Source organism: Nicotiana sylvestris, chromosome 2 (assembly GCF_000393655.2).
Source record: "Nicotiana sylvestris chromosome 2, ASM39365v2, whole genome shotgun sequence".
Lineage (NCBI taxonomy): Eukaryota > Viridiplantae > Streptophyta > Magnoliopsida > Solanales > Solanaceae > Nicotiana > Nicotiana sylvestris.
This window is the reverse complement of record NC_091058.1, coordinates 160,109,702-160,131,114: the sequence shown is the minus strand read 5'-3', so window position 1 is coordinate 160,131,114 and position 21,413 is coordinate 160,109,702. Positions and strand designations below refer to the sequence as shown.

Sequence of the window (21,413 nt, the reverse complement as noted above, 5' to 3'; positions counted from 1 at the left end):
CTAGTTGTCTTGAGCATTCCTGCATGTTCTTCTGTTATGTCCTTGTTTTCCACACAGTCCACATGTAACAGATTCAGTATACAGATATTCATAAAGTCCCTTGCGTCGCGATTTCGTCGGTTTTCCTGGTTTGCCCTTCACTATCGGTGGTAGGACCACATTATCTAGCACCTCTATTGGAAGGTCCCATGTAGTTTCATCAGGAAGTGGATTAACTGGCACTTCATATGTCTTCTTGAAGTATTCCTTGGTGTAATAGGCAGAACAATATTTGGGTGCTTCCATGTGTGTGTAGTCCAATACTGCCATAGCATGTGGACCAGGAATCTCATCTACTTGAAATCGTTTGCACGAGCATTCTCTTTTTTGCATGCAGACTATGTTCCGCCTTTGTTCAGCATCCATTACTACATATACATAATCGGTTGAAGGCTTCACCTAAATTTAAATAGATATTATTAGTAAAACTAAAACAGGGATATGACAAGTATTACTGTATTTTTGTCAAAGTATGTTACTCCGGCGTATGAAGTAAGACATGATAAAAGAATATTTACCGTCATCTTCTGCGACAAATAGCTATTTTCCTTCAGTACTTCATGATATTTTTGTCCTATGTCAATAAATGTACTCATTGCAGCCATTCTATTCGTATTATTCCATTCCATAACCAAATTCATCATGTAAACTAGCAAACTCATGATTGGTAGCTCTCTTGCCTCTCTGTTCCTTGCATTGAGTGACTCGGCAATATTTGAAGTCATCACCATGGATCTATTAACAGTGGAATGCACTATAGACCACTTTTCATAACCAACTTGGAATAGGTAACCCCTTACCCTCTTATCAAAGCTATCCATATCTTCCATGAGGCGATTAAAATCTTCAATTTTGTATGCTCTGGCCATTGCAAAAAATACTTCCCTCAGCCGGTCATGGTTCTTCTTGAACTGCTTCTTTATGTTATTCCAAAGATGAAAGATGCATACACAGTGAGAAACCTCTGGATACACAATCGAAGCACCCCTCAATATGCTTGCATGACGATCCGATACGATGCACATCCTTTCCCTTTCCCCAAAAGCCTGTCTAAACGTTTCAAAAAACCATTCCCAGGAAGCATCATTTTCAGAATCTACAACAGCGTATGCTAGTGGAAAAATGTTACCTGCTTAAGGAAATAAGAAAGTATCCACATGTTATTTTTGTTATACACAAATAAGAACTATCTATACCATATGTAATTATTATACGAGTCTGCAACATATTCACCTGCTGCATCTTGTGCACTAGCTGTTAACATTGTTCCTCTGTGTGATGATTTGAGGAATGTCCCATCAACCACTACGATAGGGTAATAATATTTCCATCCTATGATTGATGCATTTAGTGCAATAAAAACATACATGAAGCGCCCGTCCTCTGACTTATGTAACCTTGTGACAAAACCAGGATTTGTCATATTTATCATATACAAGTGACCCGACAGTTTTCTATAAGATTCACATGGTATCCCTCTTAGTAGTTCAAGCGCCTTTTCTTTTGTTCTATAATCTTTTATGTAATTCATATTAATCCCATACTGTTGTTTCATGTCGCTCATGATGTCTGTCGGAGTGTATATTGTTTTTGGATTGGTATATTTATTGCAAATCATTTTTGCAATGGCTGACGAAGTAGCATGACGTTGTGAAAACAATCTACTCATCTCTGGGCAAGTGTGAACATCATTGAACCGTCTAACCTTGAAGACATTTGATTTGCGTAGACTTGAAGATCTAAGACTCCATTTGCAACTTTCATCCACGCATGTAAGACAATACCTATTTAAAATATAGTGTTATGATAATGCATTTATTCAGATTTTTACACGTGTCTCAAATAAACAAGCAGTATACATATTCAATCTCACTATACAATAACTATACATTTTTATACAGATCTGTATACAAAAATTATAGAGAAGTGCAATCTTATTATACAATAATTATACATTTCTTATACAGATCTGTATACAAAAAATTACAGAGAAGTGCAATCTCACTATACAATAACTATATATTTTTATACAGATATGTATACAAAAATTACAGAGAAGTGCAATCTTATTATACAATAATTATACATTTTTATACAGATCTGTATACAAAAAATTACAGAGAAGTGTAATCTTATTATACAATAATTATACATTTTTTATACAGATTTATATACAAAAAATTACTGAGAAGTGCAATCTCACTATACAATTACATTTTTTATGCAGATCTGTATACATAAAATTACAGAGAAGTGTAATCTTATTATACAATAATTATACATTTTTTATACAGATCTGTATACAAAAAATTACAGAGAAGTGCAATCTCACTATACAATAATTATACATTTTTTATATAGATCTGTATACGAAAAATTACAGAGAAGTGTAATCTTATTATACAATAACTATACATTTTTATACAGATCTGTATACAAAAGTTACAGAGAGTGCAATCTTATTATACAATAATTATACATTTTTTATACAAATTTGTATACAAAAAATTACAGAGAAGTGCAATCTCATAAGTAGAAATCATACCTTGTTGTAGATGATCTATCCACTATAAATTGATATTTTTTCCGTATTGCGTAGTGCTTTATTACACTAATGATTGTATTTTTGTCCCAATACAACTGACCTTCTGCAATTTCTTCATATTGTGGATTGTCTATTATACAAATTCCCTTCAATATCTCAATTTTGTCTTCCTTTACGTGGTTATCCATCATTTCAACAATATTAGTTCCATGTACTTCTTCTATGTTCTGACATTGTAAACCAACTGAAGTTGTTGCGAGTAAGTTTCCAGCTGAAGTTGTTGCAAGTAAGTTGCCACCCAAGTATGAACTTGAATATGAGCATTCAACACTTGAATATACAGTTTTCAATGTTATGCATAATGGATATTCAGTGATATCCAGGTTTTTCTTTTTCATCTCCATATACAAGCGCACACTCATATCATTGTATATTGGAATTGCTACATAGCTATCCTTCATTGTATATTTTATCTCCATTGCCCTCGTAATTGAATCTCTACCCAATTGCTTGTATATCTTATCAACAAAATAATCATAGCTACAGTCCGAATTGATCAACACGCCATTAACAAGGAAATTAACAAATTTACTCTCACTTACCCATTCACCACTGTGTTGAAGTAAAATCGGAATCAAAGTTGGAACTGTATTTCAAACATTCACAATCTCCATAGACATTTGTTGATTTTGTCGATTTTGTATCAATTTCATAATTTAAGAACGAAATCTCAACTCTATTAAGCTGATTGTAGGCAGCAATTGTGCAAAAAATTTGAATTTCAGCGTGAATTTTTAGGAGCTCTTCTCTGGGTTTAATCTTCAGAAACCCCAGAATTTCTTTCACAATGTGAATAATTGGGCGACTTTTATAGCATTTGGAGGTTGAAGATTCCATACTGAATGCGTGAATTTAGGATACAAAATCGATTAGGACTGCTTTCCTTTTCGTTTGCGTTGAGCGTATGATTTCAGCTTTTCCAGTTGCTAGCCTTTGTTATTGTTTTGAGGCTATTACTTGTAAGGGGTTATTTTATGGCTATCAGGTGATTTAAGTTTGGCCCTAGTGGCTATAAATGAAGTTTGTTCAAAATAAAAGTGGTATGTTATATAAGGTGGAATCCAATGTGTCGTTCTAACATTTTCTTTTCCTTTCTTTAAGAATCAACTTTTATAAGCCCATAAATCCATTAATCTAAAAGTAAAATCACATGTCCCAGGACCCCACACCTATGTGTATAATCAACTTAAACTAGTCTTTTTAAATATGCAAACTCTAATATAATATTACATATATACACCGCTGACTTGCTAATTGAACAAAAGAAACGAAACAAAGTAAATAAGACTCACTTCATCATCAACTATTATATGATAATAATAATTATGTACTCTAAACTTAGTAAATGCTCTAATCCTTTAAAACAAACTCTAAAGTATGATAACATTTATGAGATATGGTGCTCAAATGAATCTGGACAGAATATTTTCAAAAGCTCAAAATGCACTAAAGGACTCAAGTTGCTTCACTTGCATTAATTCTTGATCAAGAATTTCAGTACATTAAAGGAATTACCTGGATAGCAGAAAAAATGTCAGAGATAAATGAACTAAAAATCAACAGCAGTGACAAAAACAAATGGCAAAGGGAAAGCAGCAAACAACAGAAAAATAACCCAGAAAACTCAACAAGGATGTTTGAAACTAGTAGCTAACAACTTCATGAATTGCTCAAAGGATCCTTCTATTTTTTTCCCAAGGTTTTTGCACTCCAAGAAACAACTCGCCAAGCTCAAAATTTTCAGCTTACTATTTGCTATTTAGTTCTTGATTTTTCTCTCTCAAAATTATATTTTTATGGTGTAAAAACTGTCCAACAAATGTGTGATCACCCCCTTTAAAATGAGGAAAGGGCAACCCTTAAATAGGCAAAGAAAAGCCAACTTTTTGGACAGATTTTGGTTCACCAAAAGTCTGCCCGACAAGGATTGACATTGTGTGCTAAACACTGTTCAAAATCTGTCCAAAAGGTGAAAGGGAATCTACTATGTCAGAAGCAAGGAAAAAAAATGTCATTTCAGCCACCGTACTAGTAAAAGTAGGCTACTAGTACCCTATTTTGCGATAAAATAATATAAACTTCAGATTTTAACAACAACAAATATCATACCACTTGCTCAAAAACAAATAACTAGAAACCATTTAACTGATTGAACTATTAACCAACAAGGAGAAAGAGAACTTCAAGATAGAAACCAAGCAAGAAACAAGTATTAACCTATGAAGTACTTAAAACTAATCTGCTTGAACCAAAATGAACATTAGAAATACTAACCTAAAATCAGAACTAAACGACATAAAGCAAAGCAAAAATATGTCAACAATGACACAAACTAACATATTCAATTAAGCTAAACAAACAACAGCAATAACAAAAATCAGAGAATAGATTAAGAGCTAAATGAAATGATCACTAAACAGAATTATAACAAAACTACAAACAAAGGACAGGAAACAGAAAATCAAAACATGGAGGAAAGCATTAAGGTTCGAGTTTTTCCAAATTTGAGTGTTCGAATAGTGGTGGCGTAGTGACGATTGGGCAATGGTACGACTTCGAGCATGCTTCTATTGTTGATATTCTCGAAACCAAAAACTCCGGCGAATCTGAGTCCGGTTTCAATGATACCAACGACACAACCTTGCTCGAGGCCGGTTTGAGAAGAGAAACGAGAGGCAGTGGTGGTTGAGGGACGGTAGTGACGGCGGCAGACCGGTAGTGGCAGCGACAGATCGGCAGTGGGGGTGGTTGCCAGTGGTGGTGAGGCTTTTTTGAGGTTTTGAGTTGAAGATATGGAACGACGGGGAGAAAAGGAGGCCGGTGGTGTAAAATTTTTGGAGTTTGGGGTGGTGGGCGGCGGCTAGGTTTTCAGTTAAGCATAGATCTACGGAGATTGAGAAGGGTTATGGGGTTTTGGGGTTCGTATTCATGGAGAGGAGGTTGAGCGAAAGAAGTGGTGAAATTTTGGGGTGGATTGAAAATTGGCCGCCGTCGGTGGGCGATTTCCGGCGGCGGCACTGGGCAGCGGAGATGAGAGGGTGAGGAGAGAGGAAGAAGAAGAGAGAATAGGGAAAAAATGGGGGCCAAATTTCTGATTATGGGGCCTTATATACATGGGGTGGAGAGTGAATTAGAACCCTTAGATAAAGGTGGTGTGAACGGATGGGATTTAATCTCACCTCACTTATCAAAACGACGTAGTTTCAAAACAAAACTACGTCGTTTTGAGCTCTTTCTTGGCTAACCAACTAATGGACCGGGTATGGCCGAATTGGGCCAATTTTGGCACAATTTTAATTAAAATATACTAGCCCAACCCTTTTCCCTCTAATGAATTAATTAAACTAAAATTCTAATTCTTAAATCTCCAAACACACAAAAAAATAATTATTCAAAACTACAATGTAAAAGAAAGAACAAAAATCAGGCATTTACAACTGCCCCTCTTTGCTCGAGAACATGAAGAGTTTTCGTGCAAAGATAGTGAATGCCATGACTAACTTTTGCTCACCTTTGACTCTAATGAAAGCGTTTTTGAAAAAGGGGTGACCGAACCTTGCTTCCGAGGTTGCCTACATATCTTTGGCTGTAATCAGGTCAGTGTAGTTCTGAAAAGATTTGGTAGCTGGGACTACCAGACACTGGAGTTAAAACTGATGTTGCTACTGATGTTGCTGTTATTCTTACTGTTACTGCTTCTTACATCAAAAGAAAAAGAGAAGAGCACTACATATGTCTGTAAACTAAGAGTACAAAATTCCTATCTACGTGTCTTCTGGAGTCAATTCTTGATTCTTGACTTACTCTCTTGTGTTGACCTTAGACTGGATCTTGATTCTCTTTAAAGAAGAGATTATGACTCAATCTCGATTGCTTGCTTTCTGGATCAAAATTTTGAGAAAATGAAACTTGAGAAGTTGTGTTGCCTACACGTTGTCAAAGTTAAACCCAAACTATCCTGTGATCGTCCTTCTGATGATAACTGAAACTGCAAGCTTCGATCGTCATAACCTGTGCTCTGCGGCGAGCCTACAAAGCCATCAAAGACAAACAAAAATGAAGAAAATTTTCTGCCCCAGTCTAGCACTAGGAAAATTTTGTGAGTTATTAGAGAAATCTGTAAATTATCTAATTTATTGAAAAGGGAGACAAAATAGTAGTATAAACTAGCTAAAAGAGATAAAATTTGTTAACGAATGATTGTGTAACTAGGGATCGGTACCCGTACTACTGAAGGAAAATGTAACCAGGGGCTGGCACCCTATCTTACTGGAAGGAAATAGAATCAAGTGTTAGCACCATGCATTATTGATAAAGTGTTGAATCCCTCTTGGTGAAAAAGATTCTACCTGAGTTAAATTATATTAAACAACCTGAGCGAAGATTACTTCTGCCAGAAACTATGAGCTGGATTCCTCTAGGCGAAATGGTTCTACCTGAGTTAAACTACGTAAAACACCTTGAGCAAAGAGTAATTCTACCCTGAACTATGAGCTGGATCCCCCTAGGCGAAAGGATTCTACCTAAGTTAAGCTGCATAAAACACCCTGAGCGAAGAGTACTTCTACCCGAAAATATGAGCTGGATACCTCTAGGCGAAATGGTTCTACCGAGTTAAGCTACGTAAAACAACCTGAGCAAAGATTACTTCTACCAGAAACTATAAGCTGGATCCCCCTAGGCAAAAAGGTTCTACCTGAGTTAAGCTACGTAAAATATCCTGAGAAAAGAGTACTTCTACCCGCAAATATGAGTTGGATCACCCTATGTGAAAAAGGTTCTACATGGGTTAAGCTAATGTAAAACAACCTGAGCGAAGAGTATTTCTACCCGAAAATATAAGCTGGATCCCCCTAGGCGAAAAGGTTCTACCTGGGTTAAGCTACATAAAACAACCTGTGGGAAGAGTACTTCTACTCGGAAATATGAGTTGCATCCCCTAGGCGAAAAGATTCTACCTGAGTTAAGCTATTAAAAAAACCTAAGCGAAGAGTACTTCTACCCGGAATATGAGCTAGATCCCCCTAGGCGAAACAGTTCTACCTGAGTTAAGCTGCGTAAAACACCCTGAGCGAAAAGTAATTCTACCTGGAATATGAGCTGGATTCCCCTAGGTGAAATGGTTCTACCTGAGTTAAGCTACGTAAAACACCATGAGCGAAGAGTACTTCTACCCGGAACTATGATATGGATCCCCCTAGGCGAAAAGATTCTACTTGAGTTAAGCTTCAAAAATAGGAGGTGTGAACAATAGTGATGCATGCTGAAAATAAAAGAAAAATGGAGATTTTAAGGAGCTTACGTTTGGTGACATTCGTTCATTTAGGATCGACATTCTGCATTGCTTTGTTCCTGCTTTAAACAAAGAAAAATTTATGAGTTTTCAAAGTGGTGGTTGGTTTGTGGCCTTGATGCCCTGAGTAGCTTGATGCACGGCCACTGCTGTCGAAGAACCGATTCTGTCAGCGTGGTATCGAGATGCTCTACCACTCTGTATCATTTTCTAGAGACCTTGGCTTTACAATGTTGCCCCAACTATTTCATACCCAGATGTCCATGGTACTGCTACCCTTGTCTCTAAGACAAGGCTATTTTTCTTTAAAATCAAGCTCAGTTGTCTTGCACCCAGTATCAGTTTGTGTCCGTAGTGCTTATCAACTTTTCTCATGAAGCATGTCTTGCTTAGGCGACCTTTTCAGTTTCTTTGAGACACTTTGTTCGCCTTATCGAATGAGATCACAGATGGATTCGTGCCTTCGTTAATACCATATATGCCCCAAATTGTGCTCGACATTACGGGGAAACTGCAGCCAATTTTGCAGCCCTTTCTTTGCTTTGATTTTGATGCAGGATTAGACCGAAAGGGACTTAAAAAAAAATTATGGGTAAAAACAGAATAATAATTGGAAGCGAAAAAGAATTGTGCTTAAACAAAAGGTGCCCCTTTCGGGGAAAGGAATAGGGCGACTTATTTGGAGGTACGTGCTGACTTTAATGAATCATGACATGCATTTTGGACTGGACGCCTATCCGTCTGAGCTGTCTAATTCTCAAAATCCGCCACAAACATTTATCTTGAATTTGTCTTGGTTGTGCTCATGCCGGAGAATCAAAGACCCTCATCCGGCTAGTAGCGCCCTTTGCAGGTTTTCACTAACTAACCTCTCTTATTTCTCTACTAACCGTCACCTTATGGTGCCCATCTGGGTTTTTACCAATAAGACTCTCTTATTTCTCTGCTCACTGTCGCCTTATAGTGCCCGTACGGATTTTCACTGATAAGACTCTCTCATTTCTTCTTCTTTATTTTTTTTGACTATGATACTGCATGAGGGAGGTTACCCAACGCCTTTGTCATGTGGACTTCAAACATTCTCAAAAAAAAAATATCGATCAGAAGTTCTTGAAAGGTAAAAAAGTGAAACCTTGAGCTGAATTACAACTTTTGGAACCATTTTTACAGAAGAACCGTGAAATAAAACAAACTTCTACCCTAGTTTAGGAGTATAAGGAATATGGTTTTTTTTGTTCGGATGGGATCGAACCCAGGGTAAGGTTGCCTACGTATCCTTTTGGAATCAGTTCGGACGTAGTTCAATGACTCAGAGAATTTTTTTTTACAAGTACACAAGTTCCAAAAAGTGAGAAACAAGGAAGATAAATACGGCTCAAAGAATTAACAAAAAGGGTGACACCTATTTGGAATAGCGAGCAAATAATAGCCTTCGTCACTTTAATCTGAGAAAATCAATGCGTGAAAATTCTACAATGGGTATATATCAGACATAATATCTTTTGACTGCATCTGCGTTAATAGTCATGTCTGGTACCCGTCCTTCTTCATCTACCAAGTGCAAGGCCCCTTTTGGTAACACTTTCTTGATGATGTAGGGTCCTTGCCAGTTCGGGGCGATCTTTTCTTTAGCTTCTACCTGGTGTGGAAGGATGCGTTTCAAAACCAACTGGCCTGCCTCAAACTGCCTTGGGCTCACTTTCTTATTGTAAGCGCATGCCATTCTTTGCTGGTATAACTAGCCAAAACACAATGCTGCTAGCTGTTTTTCATCGATCAACATCAGTTGTTCTAATCGGGTTTTGACCCACTCAGTGTCTTCAATCTCTGATTTCACAATAATTCAGAGAGAGGGAATTTCGACTTTAACGGGTATTACAGCTTCAGTTCCATATACAAGCAGATACGGAGTTGCACCAACAGATGTGCGAACAGTTGTACGGTATCCCAAAAGAGCAAAAAGCAACTTTTCATGCCATTGCCTGGAACCTTGGATCATTTTCCTAAGAATCTTCTTGATGTTCTTGTTTGCCGTTTCAACGGCTCTATTGACTTTTGGCCGGTAAGGAATAGAATGGCAATGCATGATTTTAAATTATTTGCATACCTCCTTCATCAAATGACTATTTAGATTGGCTGTATTGTCAGTGATAATGGTCTTTTAGATACCAAAACGACAAATAATGTTGGAATGAACAAAGTCTACCACTGCTTTCTTGGTGACTTCTTTGAAAGTGATGATTTCCACCCACTTGGTGAAGTAATCAATTGCAACCAAAATGAATCTATGCCCATTTGAAGCCTTTGGCTTGATTGGCCCAATAACATCCATTCCCCAAGCAACTTCGAAGGAGGCAAGTGAATCAGGTCACCATGAATCTGGCATTGGTGACACTTTCGAACAAATCTGAAGCAATCTTGCTCCATGGTAAGCCAGTAATACCCTGCCCGCAGAATCTTCTTCGCCAAAACATATCCATTCATGTGAGGTCCGCATACCCCCGAATGCACTTCACTCATGATCTGCTCTGCTTCTCTAGCATCTATGCATCTCAACAAGTTTAAATATGGGGTCCTCTTGTACAGAATTTCCCCATTCAGGAAGAAACCACTGGCGAGCCGCCTTATAGTTCTTTTTTGATCTCCTTTGGCATACTTTGGATATTTTCTTGTTTTTAGGAATCGTGTTATGTCATGATACCATGGTTCACCATCTGGTTCTGTCTTGATTATATTGCAGTAACTATGTTTATTTCGAACTTGGATTTCTAGTGGATAATATGAGTATTGCCTGGATAAGGGAGCATCGAGGCTAAAGTAGCCAATGCATCGGCTAGCTCGTTGTGAAACCTGGGAATGTACCTGAACTCGATGGATTTGAATCTTTTGCTAAAGTCTTGCACACATTGTCTGTACGAAATAAGCTTGATATCTCGAGTCTACCATTTTCCTTGGGCTTGCCGGATAAGCAAGTCAGAATTTCCCATAACCAACAATTTATGCACATCCAGATCGATGGCCATTTTCAAACCGATGATACAAGCTTCGTATTCTGCCGTATTATTGGTACAGAAGAACCGATGTCAGGCCGTAGCAGGGTAATGATGTCCAATAGGAGAGATGAGGATTGCCCCGATCCCAACTCATTTGATATTGACCACCATACACTTTCCATGCAGGGTGATCATCTGGAACCACTTCCTCTATTGAGTTGACCTCTTCGTCTAGAAAGTATGTGCTAAGTGGCATGTACGCATCATCAACTAGATTCTCTGCCAAATGATCTACCAAAGCCTGTGCTTTCATCGCGGTACGAGTGACATAGACGATGTCAAACTCTGTGAGCAGAATTTGCCATTTTGCAAGCCTGCCAGTGGGCATTGGCTTTTGGAAGATGTACTTTAAAGGATCCATTCTGGATATGAGGTAAGTAGTGTAGGCCAAAAGATAATGTCTCAGCTTATGAGAGACCCAAGTCAAGACACAACATGTCCTTTCTAAAAGGGTGTACTTAACCTCATAATTGGTGAAATTCTTGCTCAAATAATATATTGCGTGTTCCTTTCTGCCTGTTGCATCATGTTGCCCCAGAACGCATCCAAAGGAATTACCCATCACCGATAGATATAAAAACAAAAACCTACCAAGTTCAGGTGGGACTAGTACAAGGGGGTTTTGATAGATAATCTTTGATCCTATCAAAAGCTTTTTGGCAATCGTCTGTCCACCTGATAGTGGCATCCTTTTTCAGCAACTTAAAGATGGGTTCACACGTGGTTATGAGCTAAGCAACGAACCTACTGATGTAGTTCATCCTCCCGAGCAAACTCATGACTTTCTTTTTGTTCTTCGGGGGTGGCAGATCTCGAATGGACTTTATCTTAGATAGATCCAATTCGATGCCTCTCCGCCTGACTATAAAACTGAGGAGTTTCCCAGATGGAACCCCAAATGTACACTTGGATGGATTAAGCTTAAGGTCATACCTACGAAGCCTTTCGAAGAACTTTTTCAAATCACACACGTGATTGGCTTGTGTCTTTGATTTTATGATGACATCGTCGACATATACTTCAATATCTTTATGCATCATGTGGTGAAGAATGGTGGTCATGGCCCTCATGTAAGTTGCCCCTGCATTCTTTAAACCGAATGTCATGACCCTATAACAATAAGTACCCCATGGCGTGGTGAAAGCGGTCTTTTCTACATCATCCTCATCCATTAGAATTTTGTGGTACCCAACATAGCAATCCATGAACGATTGGATCTCATGCTTTGCGCAATTATCTACAAGAATGTGGATGTTTGGAAAAGGAAAATTATCCTTTGGACTTGCTTTGTTCAGGTCCTTATAGTCGACACAAACTCTGGTTTTTCCATCCTTCTTTGGCACAAGCACAACACTTGCCACCCAGGTGGTGTATCGGATAGCTCTGACCACATTGGCGCTTAGTTGCTTCATTATTTCCTCTTTGATTTTGTCACTCATGTCTGTTTTAAATTTGCGTTGCTTTTGTTGGACTGGTGGAAAACCAGGATACGTAGGAAGCTTATGAACCACCAGATCAGCACTTAAATCCGGCATATCATCGTAAGACCAAGCAAACACATCTCTGTATTCAAATAAAAGTTAAATCATGGCATCTCTGGTTTTTTGTTCAGTGTGAATGCTTATCTTCGTCTCTCTAACTTCTTCAGGACATCTGATATTAATCGACTTAGTTTTATTGGGTTTGGCTTAGGCTTGTTTTCAAATTATTCCATCTCCCTTTTTATTTCCTCAACAACCTCATATTCCTCATATTCAACCTCTTGATGCGTTATTTCGATATTAGACAGCTTTTTAAGATCTGGGCGTGAATTCCGCATGCATGTCATGTTATTAAAGCCGACATTAACAAACCTAAAATGGAAATAAAATGACAGGAATTAGGAAAAGGAAAAGATAGAAAACTTAATAGGAAACTGAATGGCATTTCATTGAATTCGAAAGGATAGAAGGGTTAACATAAAAAAAAAACAATCATCCTGAGATATTTGGATTACAACCCTGAAAGTAACCCAGAATACAAAAAAAAAAGCTGCAAAAGCAAACTACCCAGACTCCTTCCTCGGGTGGAGAAGAGTTGCTTCCCGGTTGGTGAGCATGGTGTCTAGGTCAATTGGTTGCATATCGGCATGACTAGTGCCTTCACCAGCCTGGATCATATTCACTTCAGAAAACATCTCGCTGAGTCCATGGCAAATTTCATCAATGTTTGCATGCGCCGAGGAATTTGAACCTCTCGGAGTCGTGGCTTGACAAAAGTGTAGAAAATATGAGGGATAGGCTATCGCAAGACCCATCCATGCTTTTGCGGTGTTTGGATTTGTTTTCGTACGCTTGCGTTGGCCTGAAACCTAAGCCAAAAGTACCCTGGTTACCGAATGGAGAAATAGGCTCTGAAATTCCTTGCAATGATGCCCCCAAGCCTTTTCCTGGCTCATACCCTTGTCTCATCATAACTTCAGCCACCATTACAGATGTGGCGGAAAGACGAGGATGCAGAATGGGCTTTCCTTCCTCGACATGGTCCACAACAACCACTTCAAAAGCCTGATAGACAATGGACTTAGACCCTTCCTTGTCCTCAATGCAGGGGATTAACGGGTCTTTATAAATGGAAGACTCGTCTTCTCCGTGAACAATAATTTCTTGCCTGTTATGTTCGAATTTGAGCATCTGGTGCAAGGTGGATGGCACAACTCGAGCCATATGAATCCATGACTTTCCAAGAAGAAATTTATAAGAAGTGACCATGTCCACTACTTGGAAAACAATCTCAAAGTCCACCGGCCCAATCGTCATGGTGTGGTTGATTTCCCCAATGGTATCTCTCGATGAGCCATCAAAAGCCCGGATGCAAACATTGCTGGGTTGGATTCTGTCTGTATTGATCTTCATGCTTTGCAATGTAGAGAGAGGGCATACATCTACACTTGAGCCTCCATCAACCATGACTCGCTTTACATAATGCCCCTCACATTTGACAATCAAGTTCAAAGCCCTATTGTGCCCGGCTCCTTCCTCGGGAAGTTCATCATCGGTAAAGGAGATTCTATTCCCCTCAAAAAATCTGTTGGCCATCTTCTCTAACTGATTCACTGTGGTCTCCTCTGAGATATGTTCCTCGTTCAGGACCTTGATTAGTGCACGGGCATGCTCTTTGGAATGTATGAGCAGAGATAGTAGAGAGATTTGGGCAGGAGTCTTTCTTAGCTGGTCAATGATTGAGTAATCTTGAACTTTCATCTTCTTCAAAAACTCTTCTACCCCTACTTCAGTGACTGGTTTCTTTATTGGTAATTGGCCTTCTCTAATTTGCTTGGCCTTCCTCAACTTTTCTGGAGAGTAACACCTCCCTGATCGAGTCAAACCTCTAGTTTTCCCCACTTCCTCTATGATTTCCTTGCCTTTGTAGGCCATCACAATTTTGTTGTAGTTCCAAGGAATGGTTTTCGTGTTTTTCACAGGGGGTTGCACGACAGGTTTGATTTTGATCAGCTCTCTTATGCCATTCGTACCACACTGATTCTGCCTTGTGATGGGGTGGCCTCCAAGTACATATAACCTTGGGCTTGGAACACTGGAGTGAACTTCCAACCTCGAGATCTTTGGAACAAATAAAGTTTCCTTATTTGAGCTTTGGGCGCCTTTCACAATCAATGGCACATCTCAGCTGGGACTTACTTCCAGACATGCTCCTTCTTGAATTGCACCCACTATCATTTCTGCTCGACCGACCAGCTTATATTCTTGGTCTCAGCCAATCATTCCCACAAAATAAACACCATTGTGTGCTGGCAACGGGTTGTTTCTCATGTTAGGAGAGTCCTCGCCATTCGTCACTACAATCAATTTTTCAAAAATAAGTCTCTATATGGCTCTTTTCAGAGTCCAACAGTCATCAGTGCTATGTCCTGGGGCACCAGAATGATATTCACATCTAGCATTTGCTTGAAATCCATGCAAATCAGGAAGCATATGGTGGGGAGCGATGGGTCCAATTACGCCCATTTGCTTTAGCTTCCGGAATAGACTAGAATATGATTCAGCCAATGGAGTGAATTTTTCTACCGGCCTCTGCTCTCGACCATAATCCTGCCTGGGACGAGCATTGTAGGGTGCCCAAAATTTTTGCTGCTGAGGTCAGGGGGCCCTTGAAGCTGGTGCCCGTACCTGCTGATCGGGAGGCCGAGCATATGATTGAGCATTGAACACTGGATATTGTGGTGGACCCATAGAGTATTGAGGAATTAGCGGGGGATAATAATGTTGAGGATAGCTGGATTGCCCTTGCTGAACTTGCACATAAGGGTGCGATGCCCCTCTTTGAACTTACCTAGATCCCGAAGCCATCATGGACCCTTCATCTCTCTTCTTCCTATTTGCCAAACCTCCCGACCCATTTTGGATAGCTTGGGTGGTGGATTTGAGAGAAGCTTGACTTACAATTCTACCAGTCTTGAGGCCATTTTCGACCATCTCCCCTATTTTGATTGCTTCTGCAAAAGGTCTACCCATCGCAGACATCATGTTCTGAAAGTAATTCCTTGAGCTTCCAGAAAAACAGTGATCAACTCATGGTTATCCATGGGTGGCTTAACTCTAGCCGCTTGCTCCCTCCACTTGATGGCATACTCCCTAAAACTTTCGGTCGGCTTTTTCTTCATATTGGACAAGGAATTACAATCCGGCGGAATACCAATGTTGTACTGAAATTTTTTGACGAAGGCCTGGGCCATGTCATCCCAAACATGCCAGTGAGTGATATCTTAGTCAATGAACCATTCAGAAGCTACCCCCACAAGGCTTTCCCGAAAATAAGTCATCAGCAGCTCTTCTTGTGACGACCCGAAGGGTCATCACCGTAGTTCTTCCTTATTCCGCACTTTTGAGGCCTTAAAAACCTCGCTTTTAGTTGCCTCGATTGGCGTGCATAGTTCGGGCGCGTAGCGGGAAATTTTTTATGTTAGAATATGTGAATTATGTGAAACATTTGATGAATTTTGGTATTAATATGCATAATGTTGACTTCGGTCAACATTTTGGGTAAACGGACCCGGACCTGTGATTCGACGGTCCCGGAGGGTCCGTAGAAAAATATGGGACTTGGGCGTGTGCCCGGAATCAAATTCTGAGGTCCCAAGCCCGAGAAATGAATTTTTGAAAGAAATTATTTTTCTGAAATTTGATATGAAAATTTGAAATGAAAAGGAGTTAGAAAATATAGGTATCGGGCTCGTATTTTGGTTCCGACGCCCGGTACAAGTCTTAAATATGTGTTAAGCACTATCTGTAAAGTTTGGCTAAAAACGGACGTCATATGACGTGTTTCGGACTAAAAATGGAGAATTTGAGTTATGAAAGTTGAAGAAAGAAAATCATGTGTTTGAGGCTTGATCCTATGTATATGATGTTATTTTGGCGATTTGATCGCACGAGTAAGTCCGTAAGATGTTTTTAAGGTTGTGTGCATGTCAGTCATTTTTCACTTTTCAAAAACCCAAAACCTAAGAGGCGATTTTCCAAACAACTTTTCTTCTCCAAAACGATTGGTAAGTGATTTCTAACTTAATTTCTTTATCCCTTAACATCTTTTAACATAATTTCAACTTCAAATCAAAGATTTTCATGGGGAAAATTGGGTGTTTTGGGTAGAACCTAGGTTTTCTACAAATTGAGAAGTTGGACCTCAATTTGGGGTCCGATTTAAAAACAAATCATATATTTGGATTCATGGGGGAATGGGTAACCGGGTTTTGGTCCGAACCTCGAGTTTCGACCACGTGGGTCCGGGGGTATTTTTGACCTTTTTGGGAAAAACCTTGAAAAATCTATTTTCATGCATTGGGGATGATTCATTTAGTAATTATTAATGTGATTAAGTAACTTATGACTAGATTCGAGCGGATTGGTGGTGGAATCAAGAGGTAAAGCTATACTAGAAGCGTGAGTTGAGTTTGGAGCATTCGAGGTAAGTGTTTGTTCTAACTTTGGCTTGAGGGAATAGGATTAGGATGATATTTGCTACTTGCTAATGTGGAGTACGGTGTATAGGCATGGTGACGGTTATCTATGCACCGGAGTCTAGCATGACCGTGAGTCTTGATTGCTTTTAATTCGAATAATGTGACACAAGCTCCTTGTTTATTTGATGAGTTTCATATAATGTGAACGGTTGAGGTAAAATTGTGATTGGTGTACTTTTGGAGCGTTAGCTCGAACATGAATGTGTTAGTTGAGGAAGAATGGATTTAAAAAGGAGAATGTGTTGTGAATACTCCCTTGCCGGGATGTGTAGACTGATATATATATTCTCCCTTGTCGGGATATTTTGGGCTGTTAGCTGTACCCTTGTCGGGTTAAAGGTATTGAGTTGTTATTCTCCCCTGAAGGGGTCTACTACATGAAGTCAGATATTAGGAACTATATTATGGGATTGTGTGGCACGCCGTCCACTTATATATAATATTATGGGATCGTGTGGCACGCCGTCCACTTATATATGATATTATGGGATCGTGTGGCACGCCGTCCACTTATATATGATATTATGGGATCGTGTGGCACGCCGTCCACTTTTATATGATATTATGGGATCGTGTGGCACGCCATCCACTTATATTTGATATTATGGGATCGTGTGGCACGCCGTCCACTTATATATTATTTTATGGGATCGTGTGGCACGTCGTCCACTTATATATGACATTATGGGATCGTGTGGCATGCCGTCCAATTATATATATATATATATATATATATATATATATATATATATATATATATATATATATATATATATCATGGGAACCAGAGTCTCTTCTGCTTATTTCCGATATTTTATTTTTACCTGTTACTCCCCGATAGCATGTCCCCTCCTAACTTTACTTTGTATTATCTTGTTATTATGTTTTTTTTCTTGCACTTGTATATATATTTGTACAGGTTAATTGTGGTAGGTCCTGTTTAGCCTCGTCACTACTTCGCTGGGGTTAGGCCAGACACTTACCAACACATGGGGTCGGTTGTGCTGATGCTACACTCTGTGTATTTTTGTGTACAGATCAGGGAGCAGCTTACGGACCACAGCAGTAGGATTTCTGGGAGCTATCTTCAGTCCAGGGACTCTCGAGGTATCCTAGCTGGCGTTCGCAAGCCGAAGTCCCTTTCCATGTTTTTTGTTTTTTTCATCTTGTATCAGAAAAACATGATGTATTTCCTTTCAGACATTGTTTGTAGTATTCTGTAGTAGTCCGTGAGCTAGTGACACCAGACCTTAGGTAGTGATGTGTATTAAACTTCCGCACTTTTGGTTTTAAATTGCTTTTGATTTAAAGTCTTCCGCTTAAATCTTGTCTCGTTTATTATATTGTTTGAGAGAAAGCAGGAAAAATGTTTTAAATATTTGGCTTGCCTAGCTCCGATAGTAGGCGCCATCACGACACCCGATGGTGGGAAATCCGGGTCGTGACAAGTTGGTATCAGAGCACTAGGTTACTTAGGTCTCACAACTCACGGACAAGCTCAGTAGAGTCTGAGGGATCGGTACGGAGACGTCTGTATTTATCCCGCAGAGGCTACTGAGTTAGGAAAACTTCACCTTGTTCATTCTTGTCGTGCGATTCTGTTTCTCAAGTACTGATTGTCTTTCCACTCTGTTATTTCGCAGATGGCGAGAACACATGCTTCCTCTTCTACCGCGCAACAGCCTGAGCCCCCAGCAGCAGCCCCTATTAGGGGCAGAGGGCGAGGCCGTGCTAGAGGCCGAGGCCGGGGCAGAGCTCAGCCTCGAGCAGCATTTCCAGCGACGGAGCCTCAGGTCGATTTTGAGGAGGAGGTTCCGGCCCCAGCTGTTCCAAGGGGCCCAGCTCAGGTCTTAGAGGGTTTTATAGCCACTCCAGTGCTTTAGGACGCTTTGGTCCGACTGGTAGGCTATATGGAGGGCATTTCTAGAGCGGGTATGATTCCCGTAGCTCCAGCCACATCTCAGGCTGGGCGAGGAATTCAGACTCCCGATACTCGTACTCTAGAGCCGGTGTCCCCTCAGGCTCAGGTTCCAGCAGTTCAGCCAGCTGTGGCAGCCCAGCCAGGTATTGCGGCTTAGTCCAACGATGGTGCGGCTATGTCCGCGGATGCTTTGTGGAGGCTTGATCGTTTCACCAAGCTCTTCACAACCACATATAGTTGAACCCCCTCAGAGGATGCTCAGGATTTCATATTCAGCTGTCATGAGGTTCTACGGACTATGGGCATTGTAGAGACCAATGGGGTCGACTTCACCACTTTTCGCCTAGCAGGATCCGCCAAGACTTGGTGGAGGGATCTCTGTTTAGCCAGGCCAGTAGGGTCGCCATCATTGACCTGGGATCAGTTTTCAGAGTTATTTCTGGGGAAGTTCCTTCCAGTTACTCAGCGAGATACTCGTCGCAGGCAATTTGAGCGTCTCCAGCAGGGTCCTATGACGGTCACCCAATATGAGACCCGGTTCATTGATCTTGCTCGTCATGCCATTGTGATACTCCCCACTGATAGAGAGAGGGTGCGGAGGTTTATTGATGGGTTGGCCCAGCCGATCCGTGTTCAGATGGCCATGAGTGCCGGTAGTGAGATTTCATTTCAGGAGGCGGCAGATGGTGCCCGCCTAATAGAGATGGCACTTGCTCATGGAGGTGGTCATGGGTCTGATAAGAGGCCCCGTCATTCTGGTAGATTCAGTGGTACCTCGTCTGGAGGTAGGGATTCTTATGGTAGAGGCCATCCTTCGAGGCAATTTCAGTCAGCTCTCAAGGCTTCTCATAGTACACCAGGTGGTCGTGGTTCTCAGCCGTAGTATGCTGACCAGCAGCTCTTCAGTTCACCATCAGCACCTATCAGTGCACCACCACTTCGTTATTCTCAACAGCCGAGGGCTTGTTATACTTGCGGCGATATGAGTCACATTGCCAGATATTTCCCTCGAGCTTCCAGCAGCTCGCAGCGGCAGGGTCCTCGCCCAATGATCCAGGCACCAGTTGCCCTACAGCCTGCCCAGCCAGCTAGAGGCGGGGGTAGAGGACATAGAGGTAGAGGTAGAGGTCTTAGAGGTGGAGCTTCGACCGCTAGAGGTAGGGGTCAACCAGCAGCAGATCATCCCAGGGATATGATTCAGGGAGGTGAGGCCCAACCCCGTTGTTATGCTTTGCCAGCCAGGCCAGAGGCTGAGTCATCAGATGTTGTGATTACAGGTACTATTCTGGTCTGTGATAGGGATGCTTTTGTACTATTTGATCCTGGATCTACGTATTCATATGTGTCATCCTATTTTGCACCATATTTGGTTATGCCTAGTGACTCATTGAGTATTCCTGTTTATGTGTCAACACCGGTGGGTGACTCTATTGTGGTCGACCAGGTTCATCGTTCTTGTATCGTAGTGTTTGGGGGTCTTGAGACCCGTGTTGATTTGTTGCTTTTGGACATGGTTGACTTTGATGTTATATTGGGGATGGATTGGTTATCCCCATACCATGCTATCTTGGATTGTCATGCCAAGACCGTGACCTTAGCCTTACCGGATTTACCCCGTTTAGAGTAGAGAGGGACTTCTGGTCATTGTACCCACAGTGTTATCTCGTATGTGAAAGCTCGACGTATGGTCGAGAAGGGATGTTTGGCCTACTTGGCGTATGTTTGCGATTCAAGCGCGGAGGCGCCTTCTATTGATTCTGTGCCCGTTGTTCGGGGGTTTCCTGAAGTTTTCCTTTCAGACTTGCCGGGTATGCCGCCCGACAGGGATATCGACTTTTGTATTGATTTGGCCTCGGGCACTCAGCCCATTTCTATCCCGCCATATCGTATGGCCTCGCCGGAGTTGAAAGAGTTAAAGGAACAATTGCAGCATTTGCTTGAGAAAGGATTCATTAGACATAGTGTTCCGCCTTGGGGCGCACCGGTGTTGTTTGTTAAGAAAAAGGATGGTTCGATGAGAATGTGCATCGATTACCGGCAATTGAACAAGGTTACAATTAAGAATAAGTACCCACTGCCGAGGATCGACGATTTATTCGACCAGCTTAAGGGTGCGAGCGTATTTTCAAAGATAGATTTGAGATCTGGCTACCACCAGCTGAGGATTAGGGCGTCTGATGTCCCTAAGACAGCATTTCGCACTTGGTATGGGCACTATGAGTTTTTGGTCATGTCATTTGGATTGACTAATGCCCCAGCAACGTTCATGGAGTTGATGAACCGAGTGTTCAGACCTTATTTGGACTTGTTCGTGATAGTCTTCATTGACGATATTCTTATATACTCCCGCAGTCAGGAGGAGCATGAGCAGCACCTCAGAGTGGTCCTTCAGACCCTAAAGGATAGTCAGTTGTATGCTAAGTTCTCAAAGTGCGAGTTTTGGTTGAGTTCGGTCGCATTCCTGGGTCATGTCGTATCAG

At 40.8% G+C, this 21,413-nt stretch overlaps 1 protein-coding gene across 1 annotated transcript; it reads right to left on the bottom strand.

Annotated features, from left to right (window-relative positions):
* On the bottom strand, positions 1-3,063 carry LOC138885870 (uncharacterized). The gene is made up of 5 exons (XM_070166862.1): positions 2,685-3,063; positions 1,939-1,942; positions 1,273-1,823; positions 558-1,168; positions 1-438 (listed from the first exon to the last, which is right to left on the bottom strand). Exons 1-5 carry the CDS (start codon positions 3,061-3,063, stop codon positions 1-3), a joined length of 1,983 nt encoding a protein of 660 aa, XP_070022963.1.
* Positions 3,064-21,413: the final 18,350 nt, after the last annotated feature.